General features: G+C 49.0%; 1 protein-coding gene across 1 annotated transcript in view; it reads right to left on the reverse strand.

The window, feature by feature from the left end:
- ARHGAP17 (Rho GTPase activating protein 17) overlaps positions 1 to 15,015 on the reverse strand; it is a 74,054-nt gene that overhangs the window by 3,339 nt on the left and 55,700 nt on the right. The window contains exons 10-19 of the mRNA XM_063315021.1: positions 14,219 to 14,346; positions 12,581 to 12,692; positions 11,116 to 11,197; positions 10,601 to 10,681; positions 9,679 to 9,792; positions 8,896 to 8,987; positions 7,173 to 7,326; positions 4,025 to 4,267; positions 2,679 to 2,827; positions 827 to 1,423 (exon numbers count right to left, since the gene is read on the reverse strand). Of these exons, the coding sequence (XP_063171091.1) occupies positions 827 to 1,423; positions 2,679 to 2,827; positions 4,025 to 4,267; positions 7,173 to 7,326; positions 8,896 to 8,987; positions 9,679 to 9,792; positions 10,601 to 10,681; positions 11,116 to 11,197; positions 12,581 to 12,692; positions 14,219 to 14,346 (1,752 nt within the window). The remainder of the gene's footprint in view (positions 1 to 826; positions 1,424 to 2,678; positions 2,828 to 4,024; positions 4,268 to 7,172; positions 7,327 to 8,895; positions 8,988 to 9,678; positions 9,793 to 10,600; positions 10,682 to 11,115; positions 11,198 to 12,580; positions 12,693 to 14,218; positions 14,347 to 15,015) is intronic.

Consider the following 15,015-nt stretch of genomic DNA (forward strand, 5'->3'; position numbering starts at 1 on the left):
CAGGGTTTAAATCAAAGAACAAATCATTACTATCTCTGTCTGCCACCTACAATCTGAGTGTAATGAAATTTGTCCAATCTTCCCCTCATCTCCAGAACGGCACTGAGATTTTCTAAATGTTTTTTAGAAAACAGCCTGTGTTGAAAAGGCCACTAGCACCCTGGCTGGGGCAGCTTGGAAGGAAAGAACTGAAAGATGAGGGTAAAACCTGGCTTTCCAGATCTGTGAGCCCCATCATTGGCTGTGCCGCTTTGATAGTACTGGGCGGGAGGAAAGAGTGACATCATGGGATGGCCTTCATCAGTGCAGACAACGTGAAAGAGAGTAATTTTGGACTGTAGAGGAATCCTGAGTCAGAGAGAAAGGTGGGCTGCTACTGATCGTGGGAAGGGATGGGGAATAGTGAAGAATGGTATGTAAAAGCCCAAAACACCAAAAATATGACTGCTGGTGCCTGTCTGTCGAAGATTCCTTTGTTCTTTAGTTAAAGGAACCCAAACCTTTGACGTGAACACTGATTTGCTGATTGATGCCAAAATAATGGGCTCATATACTTTCCATTTGCTCCAATATAACCTATTTTTTCCTGAAATAATGCGCTCTGCTCCTATCTGGACTACTTGCTCCTATGCATCCAGTTAATCTGCCTTGATCGTCACATTCCATGCGCTTTGCCCACCACGAGGGCCAGAAACTTGGCCCTGCGGTTCCCACTGAGGGCTGACAGCTAGAGCTGGCCGGCTCTTCTGAGCTCCCTTCAGCCACCCAAAGCACACGGTGATGGGATGCCCTAAAAGGCCTGCCCACGGAGCCAAGGGGTTCTTACCGGTCACAATGTGGGACGCCGTTGCCGGGGGCCCCGGAAGAGCGCCGTCCGCAGCCGGATGGGCAGGAGGGTGGGGCGGAGGGGGGACCGTGGGGCGGTTGCGAGGCTTGGGCACTGGCCGGGGCCTCAGCAAAGTGCCCGATGGAGGCGGTGGTGACTGAGCTGGTGGAATGTCCTGGGTGGAAGGCTGGGCAGCTGGGCAGGTGGTGCTGTGCTTCTCCGGGGGGGGCGTGTCAGGCGGCGTCGGGGTATGCGGAGGGGTGGGCGACGGCTGCTCTGACCCTCCCTCCGGGCCAGGTGGGGAGGGTCTGAGGCTGCCGGCCTTGGTCTGAGGCGGTGGCGTTACGGACAGTGTGGGGGGCTGTGGGGGTGGGTGGCTGGGTGCCTGTATCGGGGACAGGCTGCTTGAGTACCGCCGGGGGGCAGAAACCTGGGGCGGAGCAGCGGCGGGCTGAGCGCCCCCTTGGCTTGTGTGCTGGCTGGGAGGAGAAGGGCTCCTGGCGGGGGGCTTGGGGGCAGGAGCAGCACTTGGGTTCCCCGGCTGCCCTGGGGGCAGGTTAGCCGGCTTCGGAGGGGCCGGTGCAGGCTTCTTGACGGCTGGAAGAGAGAGCAGAAAGAAAAGGCACTGTCATGAGTAAGGATGGTGAGCAGGGGGCTCCCATCCAGACTGTTAAGCGCATGCGTAGCACTGAGGAATTAGGTAGCCATTCAAAGAGACACAGATCGGGACCGCCTTAACCTTTGGGGTTTATATGGCTGGGTTTTTCCCACGCTTCTTCAGTTTGTTAGGATTCCTGTTATGTACAAGCAATAAAACATTAGAGACCAGTTCCTTGTCTCAGCGTGTTTCCTGGCAGTTAGGACAGGCATGGCTGATGTGGCTGTCCAGCACAGAGCTTCTAACCATCCACGGATGGCACTGAGTGCCCGGCACCCAGATGGAGAAGGCTGCTGGCTCCCGCCTGAGAAATACCGAGCCTCTGGAAACCAGAGGCCTTCCGTCCCCATTATCCATGGTGGCCCCAGAAGTTGGATGGAGGCTGCTTTAGCACCGGAGACGGCACCTTGCCGGCCTCTTTTCTGAAGTGGTGGCTTTGTTTCCTCTCTGGGGAAGCACCTGCGGATCCTCTGTCTTCTAATGGCACAGTGCGGTGGGAGGGGGGCAGAGGGCAGAGCCTCTCTGCCCATTACCCTCTGGGGCTCTGTGTGGAACAGTCCCAGCGTGCCAGCCTGCTCTGTGCCCCCTCCGGCCAGAACCAGCCTGAACTCCTGATCTGCTCTGACATACCCCTCCCCTCAGGTCCGGCAGGAAGAGCATGGTGATGTTTGTTATCTTTCTGGTAATTTTGTTTTATTGTTTTTTTTGTGTGTGTTTTTTAACTTTGTATCAGAGTCATGTATGTGAGATGGGTGGCTACAGAAGTTTACCAAACAAACAAACCAGCCAGCCCAGCCTCATCTTTTTGCCCATTCTTCTGCTTTCTCAGTTCCCTTACCAGCTCTGCTCCTGCTCCAACTCATCTTATCTCCCAAAGAGTGGATAATTCAAGTAATTTCACACACAGAGTTAGGCAAATTTGATAGTCTGATTTGGGAGTAAGTTCTGCATTCTCTTGGTGTGAAATAGCAAAGCAGCCAGTGCCATGCAACACATGTTGCAAGTTGACCAAAACGGGAAAAGAAAACAGTCCGGCCAGCGTTGGAATCCACCCAGCCTCCCTGAGCACCCGAAGTGAGCAACTCCCACTGAAAGACTATTCCTGAGGACGGATCCGGCACAGCTTCAGCTTTACCCTCCGTGGGCCCAATGGCCCATCCGCTGGGCGGTTAATACACCCCTTGAAGGACGAACCTCGCCTGAGTGCGTGTGGGCTGGGCCCAGCGGTGGTCTGGGACTGCCCGGCGGAGAGCTGGCCAGAGCCACCAATAGGCTGAGCGGGTCCGCCGTTTCTGGGGGGCGGAGGCGTCGTCATGGGTGGGGAGTCCTTTGGCTTTGAAGCACTGCAAGGAGAGAAAGATCTGCATCAATGGCCTGGTGCCATAAGTTGCTTCTCTCTAAAGCTCACCCTAAGAAGGGGAGCTGTTCACAAACATAGGCAAGGTGCAGGCAGAGACTCCTCCTGGCACCTAATTTACTGCTGGTCTGTCTGATCCAGCCACCTGGGTTCACAGAATCCCCACAGGGGGAAAAAGTCAGAAGTGCTTAAAGCGACGACAGCACTACCAGCCACAACCATCACAGGTAATTGTTAGGAGGGGGATTTTTGAAATGTAAGAGAGCTGCCACCCTAGCTTCTCCGAGATGTACAATGCAGGTCCTGTGCCAAAGACGGGGGTTCTCCACAAACCCGAATGAGCATCTGTTCACGTACTCACCAGTCCTTGGACCACACTCAGGGATCCTTGCAATGAGAACTGATTTTGACAATCAGTATTTCTTGTCTTGCCCATTCCTGCAACTTGGTCTTTGCTCAAACACAAAGTAAAACTACTCTGGGGAGTTTGTAAGGCTTTTCTGAGCAGCTGCTTCAGCATCTTCCCCCACTGTTTTGCCCACAGACTTTCCAGCAAGTCAAACTGGGGGAAGGCCTTGGGGGAGCAGGGCTGAATCCAAGTCTCATTCCCACCCCAGTGCATTTTGCACATACAGGTGCAGAAAATCAGCTTCCAGTTAACCCTCCCTTTGCACCCCCAGCTTTCACATGGAAGGAAAAGCTAAAGCACAGTAACACTGTGGGATACTGGTTGTGGGGAGGTGCACAGCCTACGAAGGCAAGACAAATGGGTTCTGGCTAGCGGGTCAGAGGAACAAACCACCAGTCTTCCCAGGTCAGGCAGAAGGGAGAATCCCTACCTTTGCTCAGGGCAGCTGGACTTGGCTTTGCGGCTAAGTGGCAGAGTGCCTTCTCCCTGACTTGGGTGGGCTGTGGGGTGATCTGTGAGCAGCCATCTTGAGGGGGAGGAGGACGGATGGCTCTGCCTGCTTTAAGGCAGGATGACCATGATGATGACGACTATTACTCTGTTTCCACGCTGCAACAAAGCAGGCTCACCTTGCAAACCAACTCACTTTGGAGATTCAATGTAGGGCACTTTGCTCCAGAGGAAAGCACAGAAGCATCTTTTCAAAGGACTGTGGCACACCTTTTCCAAGGTGCCCGCCCGCGTGCCTGCCTCTCTGCGCCCCACCCATCTTACCTGCTGTCCTCCGTGCCTTGGCTGTGAGAATGCTCTGCTGAGCCAGGAAGGCAGGCAGAGGAAGCACCAGCGAGGCCGGGCTCAGCCCCAGGGCCCTGAGGGTGCTGCTCCGCCACGGCCAGGGCCGGCGGGCCAGCCTCTGTGGGCGGAAGCGGTGGCTGGAAAGCTGGGGCTGTGTGCTTTCTATTCACAGTGCCAACTCTCCGGGGATTTGCCTGGAAGTCCATAACCTTGACACCAAAGCTACAGAGGAGAGAGAGAGTAAACACTCCATGCAGACAGGCTACACATAAACACGAAAAGGTAAGTACAACTACACGGGGTAGGTGAAAGGGGAGTTCCTGCTGCTTGCCATGCAAATAAGCAACAAGGAAACACACAAACTCCGCCTGAAGGATGCAGCCGGAGTTTAAAAAAGGACAGCGTGCTTTGGCCCAGTCAGGAAGTGTGGGACAGGCCCTGAGGACCAGCAAGGGGCTATTCAACAGCCATTTGTAGTGTGGCACACACTACTAATCCCTATCTATGTAGAGATATATACGTATATGACGCAGAAACAGAACATGTCCATGTTAGAAGAAGAATCGGACAATTGCATATTCGGCCAGACCAATGCGTGTCTACTTTATCCCTCCTTAAGCAGCCAAAAGGATTCTGCGGTAGGGTTGAAGGATCTCCTCTCCCCCTTAAGTCTTGGACTTAGTTGGCTGCCAGTCAGCATCGGCCACACGGGGCCGGGTGGAAGAAGGGTCTTTTCTGTATTAGCCCCTTATGATCCAAATGCCTGGGACACTCAAGCTGATGCCATACCCATATGCATTTGCACCTCTTCAAATATTAATGGCAGGGCTGTGTGTATTCGGCAGCGGTAACAGCAACAATAATGGCAGTCACAAGAACGGCAGCGACAGGAAATCCAGCTTCCCGGACACCAGGAAGTCCGGCTTCTTGCTGTCCTAGTCACGGGGGAGGCGCAAACGGACAAAAGAGATCTGGTGCCTCAGACTTTGGTGCCCTGTAGAATTGGTTTGCCTTTTCCAAATTTACTGGCAGCAAAATGATTTAAAACAAGTCAGGGTAAACACCCCGGCATAATACATGCTACTTAATTATTCATTTTCTTGGTTTAGTATTTTGAATTTGTAAAAGCCCAGAATACACACAACCCCTGTTAATGTGCAGGAACAAAAGCATGAAAACTAGGATAACGATGTCTCCAACGTTTGTCTAGCTCAGGGACCTCAAACTCAGATTGTCACCGAAGCCTTTGCATATCCTGATTAATAAATGTCTCTAGTGAGGAAAACGAAGAGGGTACAGCATGCCATTAAACAAATTTATCTCTCTCTCTCTCTCTCTCACACACACACACAGACAAAACCCTGCAGCTATTTCTCTGCATTTCATTTTGGCCAGTTAGCTGACTGACAGCTGTGCAGTGACTGCTGAGGTTGCTGCTGAGGCGGGGCTGGCGTGCAGTGGTGGGCTTGTGTGTGGAGAATGGCCAGGAGCAGTGGAAAAGGCCCTGGGACCCTCCCTGTAGTGTGGGACCACTGAAATTCCAGGCAGCGTTTCCAAACAGAGCTGGTCACAGGTCGCTTCCCTGCCCTGGGGCACCTCCCAGGAAGATCTTGCCAACTCTGTTCTGGGGCACCCCGCTTCTCTCTGGACCCCTGTGCAGGTAGTGGCAGAGGCAGGGCCTCGATGCGGGGCCCAGAGTGCAGGAGACCCTTTCTTCTCAACCCAGAGCCAGCGGCCTCAGCATCTGCGATGAACCTGGGCAGTGCCATCTCTGCCAGCCAGCAGACGCAGGCCCCGTCGGGCCTACTCTTTCCTCTAGGCCGGTGTTTCTCAACCTTGGCAACTTTAAGATGTCTGGATTTCAACTCCCAGTATTCCCCAGCCCATCGGCCAGGAGTTTGAGATCCCTGGTCTAGCTGCTTGTGAGACAAGGAAGAGCCAAGTAGCTTTTATTGAAAATCAGGACACAACAGATTTCGGGTAAGCCCAGAGCACACAGTTAAACAACACGTACTAACCACTCTTCAAACCAAGGTCACAGCAAATTTCTAGACCAAAATTTGGTGTTCCAAAGACATGGTAGAACGGTAGAATGTTGGGAAGGTGACTGGCATGACAAACAAGCATTGGATTGTCATGGATTCTAAACAGGGACCACGTGAGATCAGAGGCTGCCCAGGAATTGGAAGTCTCCAATGGTTGGTTGTGAAGACTGCCCCCTTCCCTGGGTCCTGACAGGCAGGGGACTGTCGCACAGGCCCTGTGCGGTTTCCCAGAGGAGCCTGGAGGCTGCAGCTGCTGCTTCAGCAGCACTGGACCTCCCGTGGGCTTCTAACATGCGTGGAACACAGTGAGAAGGAAGTAACAGGACGTACGTTACCTTTGGATCTTCCGTAGGCTGCAGTAAGGAGGGGAAAGGAACTGCTAAGGGCTGGATTGCCATGGCGCAGGCAGGCCCAGCTGCTCCCTGACAGGGCCTTCCAGAGAGCCATCCCTGTCTGCAGGACACCTTACGGACGCCCCTCACATGCCTTTTGCAGCTCACTCAAGCAGGTGCCCTCCTAAGACACTTCCCAGATTTCCTGGAATGCCACCTTTGGACAGAGCTAGTGGTCACCACAATACTTTGGTTCTCAAGCGAATATGGGCCGTTTTTGCCTTACAGTCTTAGTGAGTGAAGGGAGTGTCACCAATAGCTTTTTATACTTAAACCACTTTGAATGGAAGCTCACTTCAGATCCCCCTTGACCATCATATACAGGCATGAAGGTAATCATTCTCTGGGGCAAAAGAATTTTGTGAATATCAACTAACTTAGAAACTTGTGCCAACTTCTGCCAGATTTCAAGCAACACTCAGTATGCAACGTGTGAAGGGGGAGCTGCAAGAGCCAAGCAGGACCAACGTCATATTAATCTGGCCTATTTTCCTCCATTAGACAAAGAAGCTGTGATTTCTTATGTCCCTAGAAACGGACTGTTGATTGTGAAGATCAAGCCCAAGTTTATGATCTCGGAAAGAACCTCATACACGTTTAACTTAGGAGAAGTTGAATAGCAATCAGTGGTACTGAATAAGCTGCTCAGCCACCAGCAGGATGGAGGCGGGTCAGAAATGGGGGCCATACCTCTCTTTTCTCAGCAGCTCCCCTTCCATCACAGCCATGCTGACCGGCCTCTTCCGCTCAAGGGTCCCTGAGTCACAGTCACTCCCTGCAGTCAGGTGATTTGAGTTCACAGCAGGCTGCCCCACGAATGCTCCAGACACATTGAAATCCAGCTCTGTGGATTCAGAAACAAAATTTTCTCTGATCCTTCTTCCAAGCAGTTCAGAGGAACAAGTCCTCCAGCCCAAGAATTTAGTTTCAAAGGGCATGAACATTATTTAAATACTGCAACATATCCTTACAAACCTATCAAAATACCTTACAGCTTCTACTTGCAAGTATTAAGGTAAACTCATTTCTATTTTCCTTTTCAGATGAAAACATTCAGACAATGCAATACAACACAGCCTGCAAGTTAAAAAGTCAGAGTGGCACCCAAAACTTGTAATAAAAGCTGTAAATTCAATGTTTCAGTAGCATGATTGCCCCCAGAGAGGGAGCCAGGAGCTGAGTGGAGACATTAAGATGTTTCCAAGCTCATGTGACTCAAAAACTAAACAAGTTAAAGATTGTATGATAAAATGGATGCAGGATTTAGATATGGTAACTGATGTACAATAATGGGAATTCCAATGGAAGAAAAATATTAAATTTACACTGAATATTATACTTAAGAGAAAATTGGTATAAGATATTCTATAATTGGTATATTACCCCAGTCCTGACTGATATATTGGATAGTTCATTTTCTAAAAATTGTTGGAAATATAAAGATGAGGTTGAATCCTTTTTCCACAACTGGTGATAATGCTGTAAAGCTCAACAATTCTGGAAAATATTCATATCAGAATGAAGCAAATCTTAAAAGGTGAATGTCCTTTTCAATCTGCAATATTTTTACTAAACTACGTATTCCCACAATGTACACTGAATTAGTCTTGTAACCGCTAACTGGTGTGAGGATACTTTATGCCTCTTATTAGGAAGGATGTGTCTGATCTCTCCTAAGGAAGAATGGCTCACCAAGTTGTAGGAATATAATTCAATGACTAGAATAAGTTTGTTATCTTAAAAGAAAATTTGACATAGAATTTAATTCAAATTGCAAACCATTTCTAGATTATAACTTGATACATGGATTTGTATCACACCCAAATTTTGGGTTTTTCTCTACATAAAGTTTTAATATTTCAGTTTATAAGAAGTTTTCTTTTCAGCAGCATGGACAGAATTCATAATAATTTACAATTTCATTTTATGAGTTATATTGTGCTCATTATGCTTCCTGATATTTATATTCTGTTAATAGTTTAAAAACAATTTCATTTTATGAGTTATATTGTGCTCATTATGGTTCCTGATATTTATATTCTGTTAATAGTTTAAAAATAATTTTCAGATTTTTAAAATGATATAATACTTACAATTAATTAATGATGCACTGAAAAATTATAATTTCTATCAATAGTAAATCGCTTTTTCACAAGGGATTCTCCCCCCGCCCCATCTGTTCTTCTTTTTCCTTCTTTGTTTATATATTTTCTCTTTAAATGTTCAACAAAAATATATTTAAAAACGAAAGATGCTTCCAAGCTCATTCTTTTCAGTATTTTACACTGGCTTTTACAAGGATGCAAGAATATCAGAAGCAAAGACCAGAGCATTCTTAGCACTAGCCTACCAGTTATCCTCGGAAGGAACAACTGGGATTACATGTTAAGAAGAAATAGCTTTTTTTTTTTACCTTCAGGAAAGAACCAGGTAGCATGCTGGATTATGGGTTCAACAACGGCAACCACGTGCACTGAAGTTGCTGCTGCCATTTCTGCAAGAGACCTGGGGAGAGAAGGCTAATGGCTTTGAAGACGTTCTCAGCAAGCAACGAAGCTGATGAGAGCTAATCAATCCTGCTAACTGGGGTCAGATACAGGGATCATGGGATGCCTGGTGGAACATCTATGTGGCTGCCAGTTGTTTACTAGGCACAATTGAGGGGTTTAAGTCCACTCCATCTGAGGGCCTTGGCCACCTCTTCTCTTGCCAACTTTTCAGGAGAAGCTGTTCTGAAGATGCTGAGGCTTCCAGAGATGCATGGGAGAAAGCCTTCCCCTGTGTTGCTATCAGGTGACAGGATGTAATCCTTCAAGAATTACCTTTGACCCCTATTTCTTCTGCATTCTGAAACTCTGCAGGCTCAAGTTCTTAATTAATCTTAGTACTTGCAGACTGAATAATAAAAATCTCCTTTGTGATGCTATTAAGCTCTCCCACACGAAGTCAAATAAATGGGACAGAAATACTTGGTAGTGATTTCATATGCAGGGGTTTAGTTTGTGCTGCACTTTTTTCATTATAGGACTAGGCAAAAATCTAACCTGACAAATTCTCAAGACTGGCTCCTAGGCCAATGGGCCCCCTAGCTGCCATTTAAAGAAGAGCTGCTAAAGGCAACAAACGAATGAACAGCAGTGGTGATTAACCTGATTCTAATGATTTGGCAATTAAAATAGTAGAACTCAGCACTTACCCTTCATTTTTGGCCCACAATAAATTTGGGCCCAGCACAATGGCAATGTTGCTAGGAGTCATCTTGTTAATGTCACTATACTGTGCAAGTTTTGCAAGAAATTTGATTAAATACCTGCAAGGAATAATCAGTGTTAGGCTCTAAGGAGAACCAAAGGCATCACTGGTCATGAGAAATCCGAAGTCCAAGACGTTTAGCTCCCTCTCTCTCCTAGAGGGAAATGTGGTACGAAAATTCCACAAAAGCGTTGTGGATTTCCGTTCTTGTTTGGACAGGAACACACAAATGATAGTGGGGAGGGATTACTCATGGGACTTCAGAGCCCCCTGGAAAACAGAGCATCCACTGGAATAATCCTTATTAAACTTTGCTCAACCAACGTTCTGTACAAGAGCAGAACAGTCCACCTATGGAAGTTCTGAGTTCTCCATCTCTGGAGGTTTTTGTGAAGAGGCTGGGCAGCCCGCTCTCATGAATGAAAGAAATGATTTTCCTGCACACAGCAGAATGTAGGACTAGGTGGTCCTTGGGTTCCCTTCCACCTCTACAATTGTATGATTCCTATGCATTCCAGCGGGGCTTGGGCCAAAAGGGGATTGTGTGGCAGCTCAGTAACAGAGCCCCTGCTCTGCCTGCAGGACATCCCTAATACAGTATCAGGTACCTCCAGGTCAAACCCTTGCCTCAAGTCTCAGAGTGCTACTGCCAGTCGCTGCCGTCTGACTTCTATGCCTTTGCATTCCCTAGACTAGAGTTTGCATTGCAAACTTCAGAGTGGCAAACAATGCAAAACACTACATTCCCAAGGAAGGTCACAATATTAAAGCAAACACATTCTTGAGCTTCTAACCACAGAATTCTCCATTTTAAAATCAAGGAGGAAAGACAGATAATTCAGAAGGCCTCTGGGTGCCTCACCTACCTGAAGTTGGCCAGGTTAGGCTTTGGCAATTTCTGGCAAATCCTCCACAGGTCTTGCAATTTCTTATCCTGGTCCTGAATGCTACGAAAGATGAAATGTTGTTCTCTTGAGACAAATCTACACAAATGTACAAAGCTCCATCCAGGTGCTGCCTCCTTCCCTTGTAAGAAAGGGACAGGCGCTTACTTTTACGTCCATGTAAAATAGTTTTACATGGAAAGCTGCTAGAAGACAGGTCTAAAACTGGAAGATCCTACATTAATTGCTTAGAAATATTAAGCACTTCGTAGGAAAATAATGCAGCAGCAGTCTCTACCTGCAAGCATAAGGAAAGTAGATGAAAAACAAAATACCAATTGGTCAATGTAGGCTTGAGAAAGAAGTCTTAAGTTCACTTAAAAAAAAACAGTGAAAGAAATACAAGGGGAAAATCAGGAAAGAGACACACGTTTCCCAAAGCCTTTTGGAGCTGGGACAAGCCCAAACCAGAGATCCCCAGGAGAAACAAGCCTTACTTTGCAACCTGGGTCCACTCCTCATACAGGGCGTAGGTCATCAAGGGTTCTGGCAGCTCCCTCAGGTAGGACTTCAGGGCACCTGAAGCAAAAATGAGGAGGGAGAGTCAAAGCAAACCAGTTCGGGTGCTGCAACTGGACATACCATAACCAGGCTGCAGCAGAATCCAAGCAACCGTTGAGTTTACAGTAAATGGAGGGAGGCAACCTGTCCCCAGCTGAGAATGGATCCCCCCCACCTTTCAGCCCACATCAATGATTAAAAAGCATCTTTTAAATTTGGTTATCATTCTATCATTGGCTCCTACTCTTGATTTTTAAACTGCAGAATGCTAAGTTTTAAATATGTTTTTTTGTTGTTAGCTGCCTTTCCAACTAGGAGGTTCAAGGTAGGGTGCAGATATTTTAAATCAAGTAAGTATTTATATGGTTAAGGGGGATAAAAAGATGTCTGCAGTATATGTTTATTTATATTTAATTATTTGTCTGGCAAAGTTACCTGCCGCCCAATCCCAATGCTGCTTTGGAATACTTTGGAAAACATCAGATAATACAATGAAAAAATCCACAAACACCACTGAAGGTTCAGAATGGAAAGCCATGTTTGGATCCCCTCTTAAACTGTAATGAGGGGGGAAACTGTCAGGGGTGTCAATAAAATGGTGGCTTTGATCACACAGTTCCCATTTTGATTTTTTTTGCCCTCCCGGTGGATGCCCCAGGAATTGATTTGTACCACAGAGAGTCCTGCCACAGAAAAACACCATGCCAACCCTAACCCTAACCCTAACCTGCAGAAGAGGATGATCTAAGAGGCAGGTAACTGCATAAAGTGGTTCTCCACGTATTGGGGCCAAAGCCATGCATGGCTTCGACCATCCTGAATCGAACCCCGAAGGCAGCCGCCAACCAGACCTTTCAGCGTGGGAGAGGTGGGGCACCTAGAAGGGAGGCCATTCACCCCTCTGCTGCCAACTGTGGGCTGGCGGCAATTTCCAGAGACTCTGCAAGAGCTGCCTGTGATCAGCATCCATGACCACGATCGAACCTTGAGGCTACCAGCCCCTGCAGAGCTGATAACGGGTTCTTCTCCTCTAAGAAGAGATGCAACAGGTTCATCGGTCAAATGCGATACAAGGCCCCCCGCCCCAGGGCCGTGTGATAAAAGGCCACATATTTCACGTGTGGTTATAGAACTGGCAAGTCCAGGAGGAGCCCTAGACTGTCAATCTGATCCTTCAGGGGAGGTGCAGAAATACTCTTGACTTTGGAGCCAACTCAGCAGGTGGGGCAGAAACTGACCCAAAAAAGCAACCCGTGGGGAGGACCTCAGTTGTGGTCAATTCTGAAACCAGCAAAAAAGCGTGGCCTCCCATGGTGGTCTCCCTCACCAACTCTCCCCCGTCAAGTCTGCGTTCCTCCAGGCCTGGCGCAAAGCTTGCCTGTTCTTCTGGGATCCACCTACCTGCCACGGCGTGAGGGTCTGAGTAAAACTCATCCAGATGCGAGGCTGAGCAGTCCAGTGCTGCTTTCAGCTTCTTTAGCTTGGAGGCTCCAGCAGCAATGCGGAATAAGCCCTGGGGAGGACGGGAAATACACCCTTCCCTTAGCCAGGATCCCTCAGCACCAGAATCCGCACTGGTGGTTTCCCCGTTTCATGCAAAAGGTCTCATGTCCAAGGTGCTAACGCTACAAGGTGTCCTGGAAGAAACTGGAGCGTGTCTGACTGAGCTCATGCACTCTCCGGGGACACTCCGGGGGATCCTGGGCTCTGGCTGGATCGCAGGGCCATTTCATCAAGCAGAGGAGACGCAGGAGGATCCAGCAGGAACAGCTCTATCCTTCTTAGGGCATTAAGGCAAAAGGGGGTGTGAAAACCGTCCCCATCTTCCCTATTTCTTCCTGGAATATTCTGTGAACAGAACTCGGCTCGTGCTCCAAAATAGGAGTGACTTCCCCCCAAACAGGTGGATGCTACAATTACGGCAACAAAGCCAGTAACTTTAGCAAGTGAACTCTGACTCAAAGGACTGATACGCCCTACGTGTTCATTCTTGTGCTGCTTAAGTCTGTTCCCCCTGCAATCCTGACTGGCCAGCAGTCCCCAGACTTTCTGAAATCTGAGCCTGAATGTGGGCTCCTTCCCACACCCTTACTGTGGGAAGGCAGGCTTCACAAGGAATGCATCCATTCCTCTGTCTCCCAGACGGGACAAACCGGTAAGGCTAAAAGACAAGTAACAAGGCAGAAGCGGGGGCCAAGTTCCTAAATGCAAAGCCACTATGTTGAACCCGCAGTTTTCTGCTCTAACACCCATTTTTGAGAAGGCAAATGGATGACCCTTAAGGGGAAACAAACTGGACTAGATATTAAGCACGAGACAAAAGGAAAATCTAAAGTCATGGAGCTGCTGTACAAAGCATAACAAAACAGCAATTTCGGAATAAACTGAAGCAAACTTCACTGCTAGCTGCCACCTCTTGCACCTCCAGAGGTTTTATTAGCTCCTCAAGCTTTCCAGGAGGCCCCACATCACCTTCAGCTTTTCCGTCCTTTTGCTGGGAGCGGGGTGAGGGCGGACAGACGCCGGATGATGGACGGCAGTTGCCACCACAGGAAGGCTCGCGCTGGCCTCCTAGTTAGGGAGCCTGATGTTATCAGGAAAGCACCTGCAGGTGCCCTAAGACTGGCCTGTGCCAATAGTTTGCTAGAAGAGGACGCCCTATCACGAGAAGCTTGCAGTGAAGAAAGCCACAATCACTCAGGCAAGTAGACAGACGCAGGCTGCTTCCAAATTACTTGGCACGGTCAGAGCAACACAGCCAAGCTAGGCTCGAGTGTCACCCAAACCTCCATCAAACCCTCTCAAGGGATTTCAGTTAACGTGGCAGCCAACGTGCCAAATACCCTAGCCATGGCTGAGCAGAGGGCAGCTTATGGGGGCACACATCCTGTGGGAGCTGCCTGACTAGGAAGGCACTGCTGCCACTGGACGCGGCTCATCCAGCATGTGTGCAGAAGGTCCAAGGGTTCTCGCCAGCCCGGCACCTACACTTGCCCCACACAGGAAAAGAGCAGAGCCCCACGTGGACGCCTTACCCACCTCCTCCTTCATGCCTGTTTCCAAGAGCATCATCACACAGGCCTCGATGGGGAGGGCGATTTCTCGGCCACTACGCTTGAGGTGCTCCTCCAGGGGAGTCCCGAAACCTGGTTTTTCAGTCCACTTGTCTAGTTAGAGAAGCAGAATTAAAGGTCAGCCACACAACTGGGCAACCACCGTCCAGAAGAGGGTGGGGGAAGAGATCTGCGGTCTGGTCATTAGGCACCGAACAAGAAGATTGAACCGTTTGATTGTGGAGCCCTTTAGATTTCACCCCAAGGAGGAAGCCAGAGTGCCAAGCATGCAGCCCGGGAGAGGGTCGACCCAGACGGCTCTGTACAGAGGCTGATGCAGCTGGGTGGGCCAGGGCCCACAGCCCACACGGGCACTTTTGCCAAAGGGCCAACTCCTGTGCAGGGCTGGGCTTTTCCAACAGAACTGCTTGGGTGAGTGCCAGAATGCCACCACCACGCTTGGGGAGCAAAATCAAATGACAGATAATCAGCCCAGGGAGGTCTGTCACCACCTGTCATTCGTCAGAAACATCGTTCACACCCGTGTAACGCGGGGGCTGGAAAACTTGTGACTCGGGACCAGGAACTAAAACAAGGTAATAATGGTTGGCTGTAATGATGACTGAGGAATGCTATCAATTATCAGGCAATTTAATTTTTTCATTTCAGTCAGCTGTCCTCAGTTTTTCTCTCCACTTCTTCATGACGAGCGATGCTAAAAGCGGCTCAGGCTGCCACAGGTAGAAGAGCTGGCTATAGCAGGAAGAACCACCTCATCTGACA

This window comes from Candoia aspera, chromosome 14 (genome assembly GCF_035149785.1).
Source record: "Candoia aspera isolate rCanAsp1 chromosome 14, rCanAsp1.hap2, whole genome shotgun sequence".
Classification (NCBI taxonomy): domain Eukaryota; kingdom Metazoa; phylum Chordata; class Lepidosauria; order Squamata; family Boidae; genus Candoia; species Candoia aspera.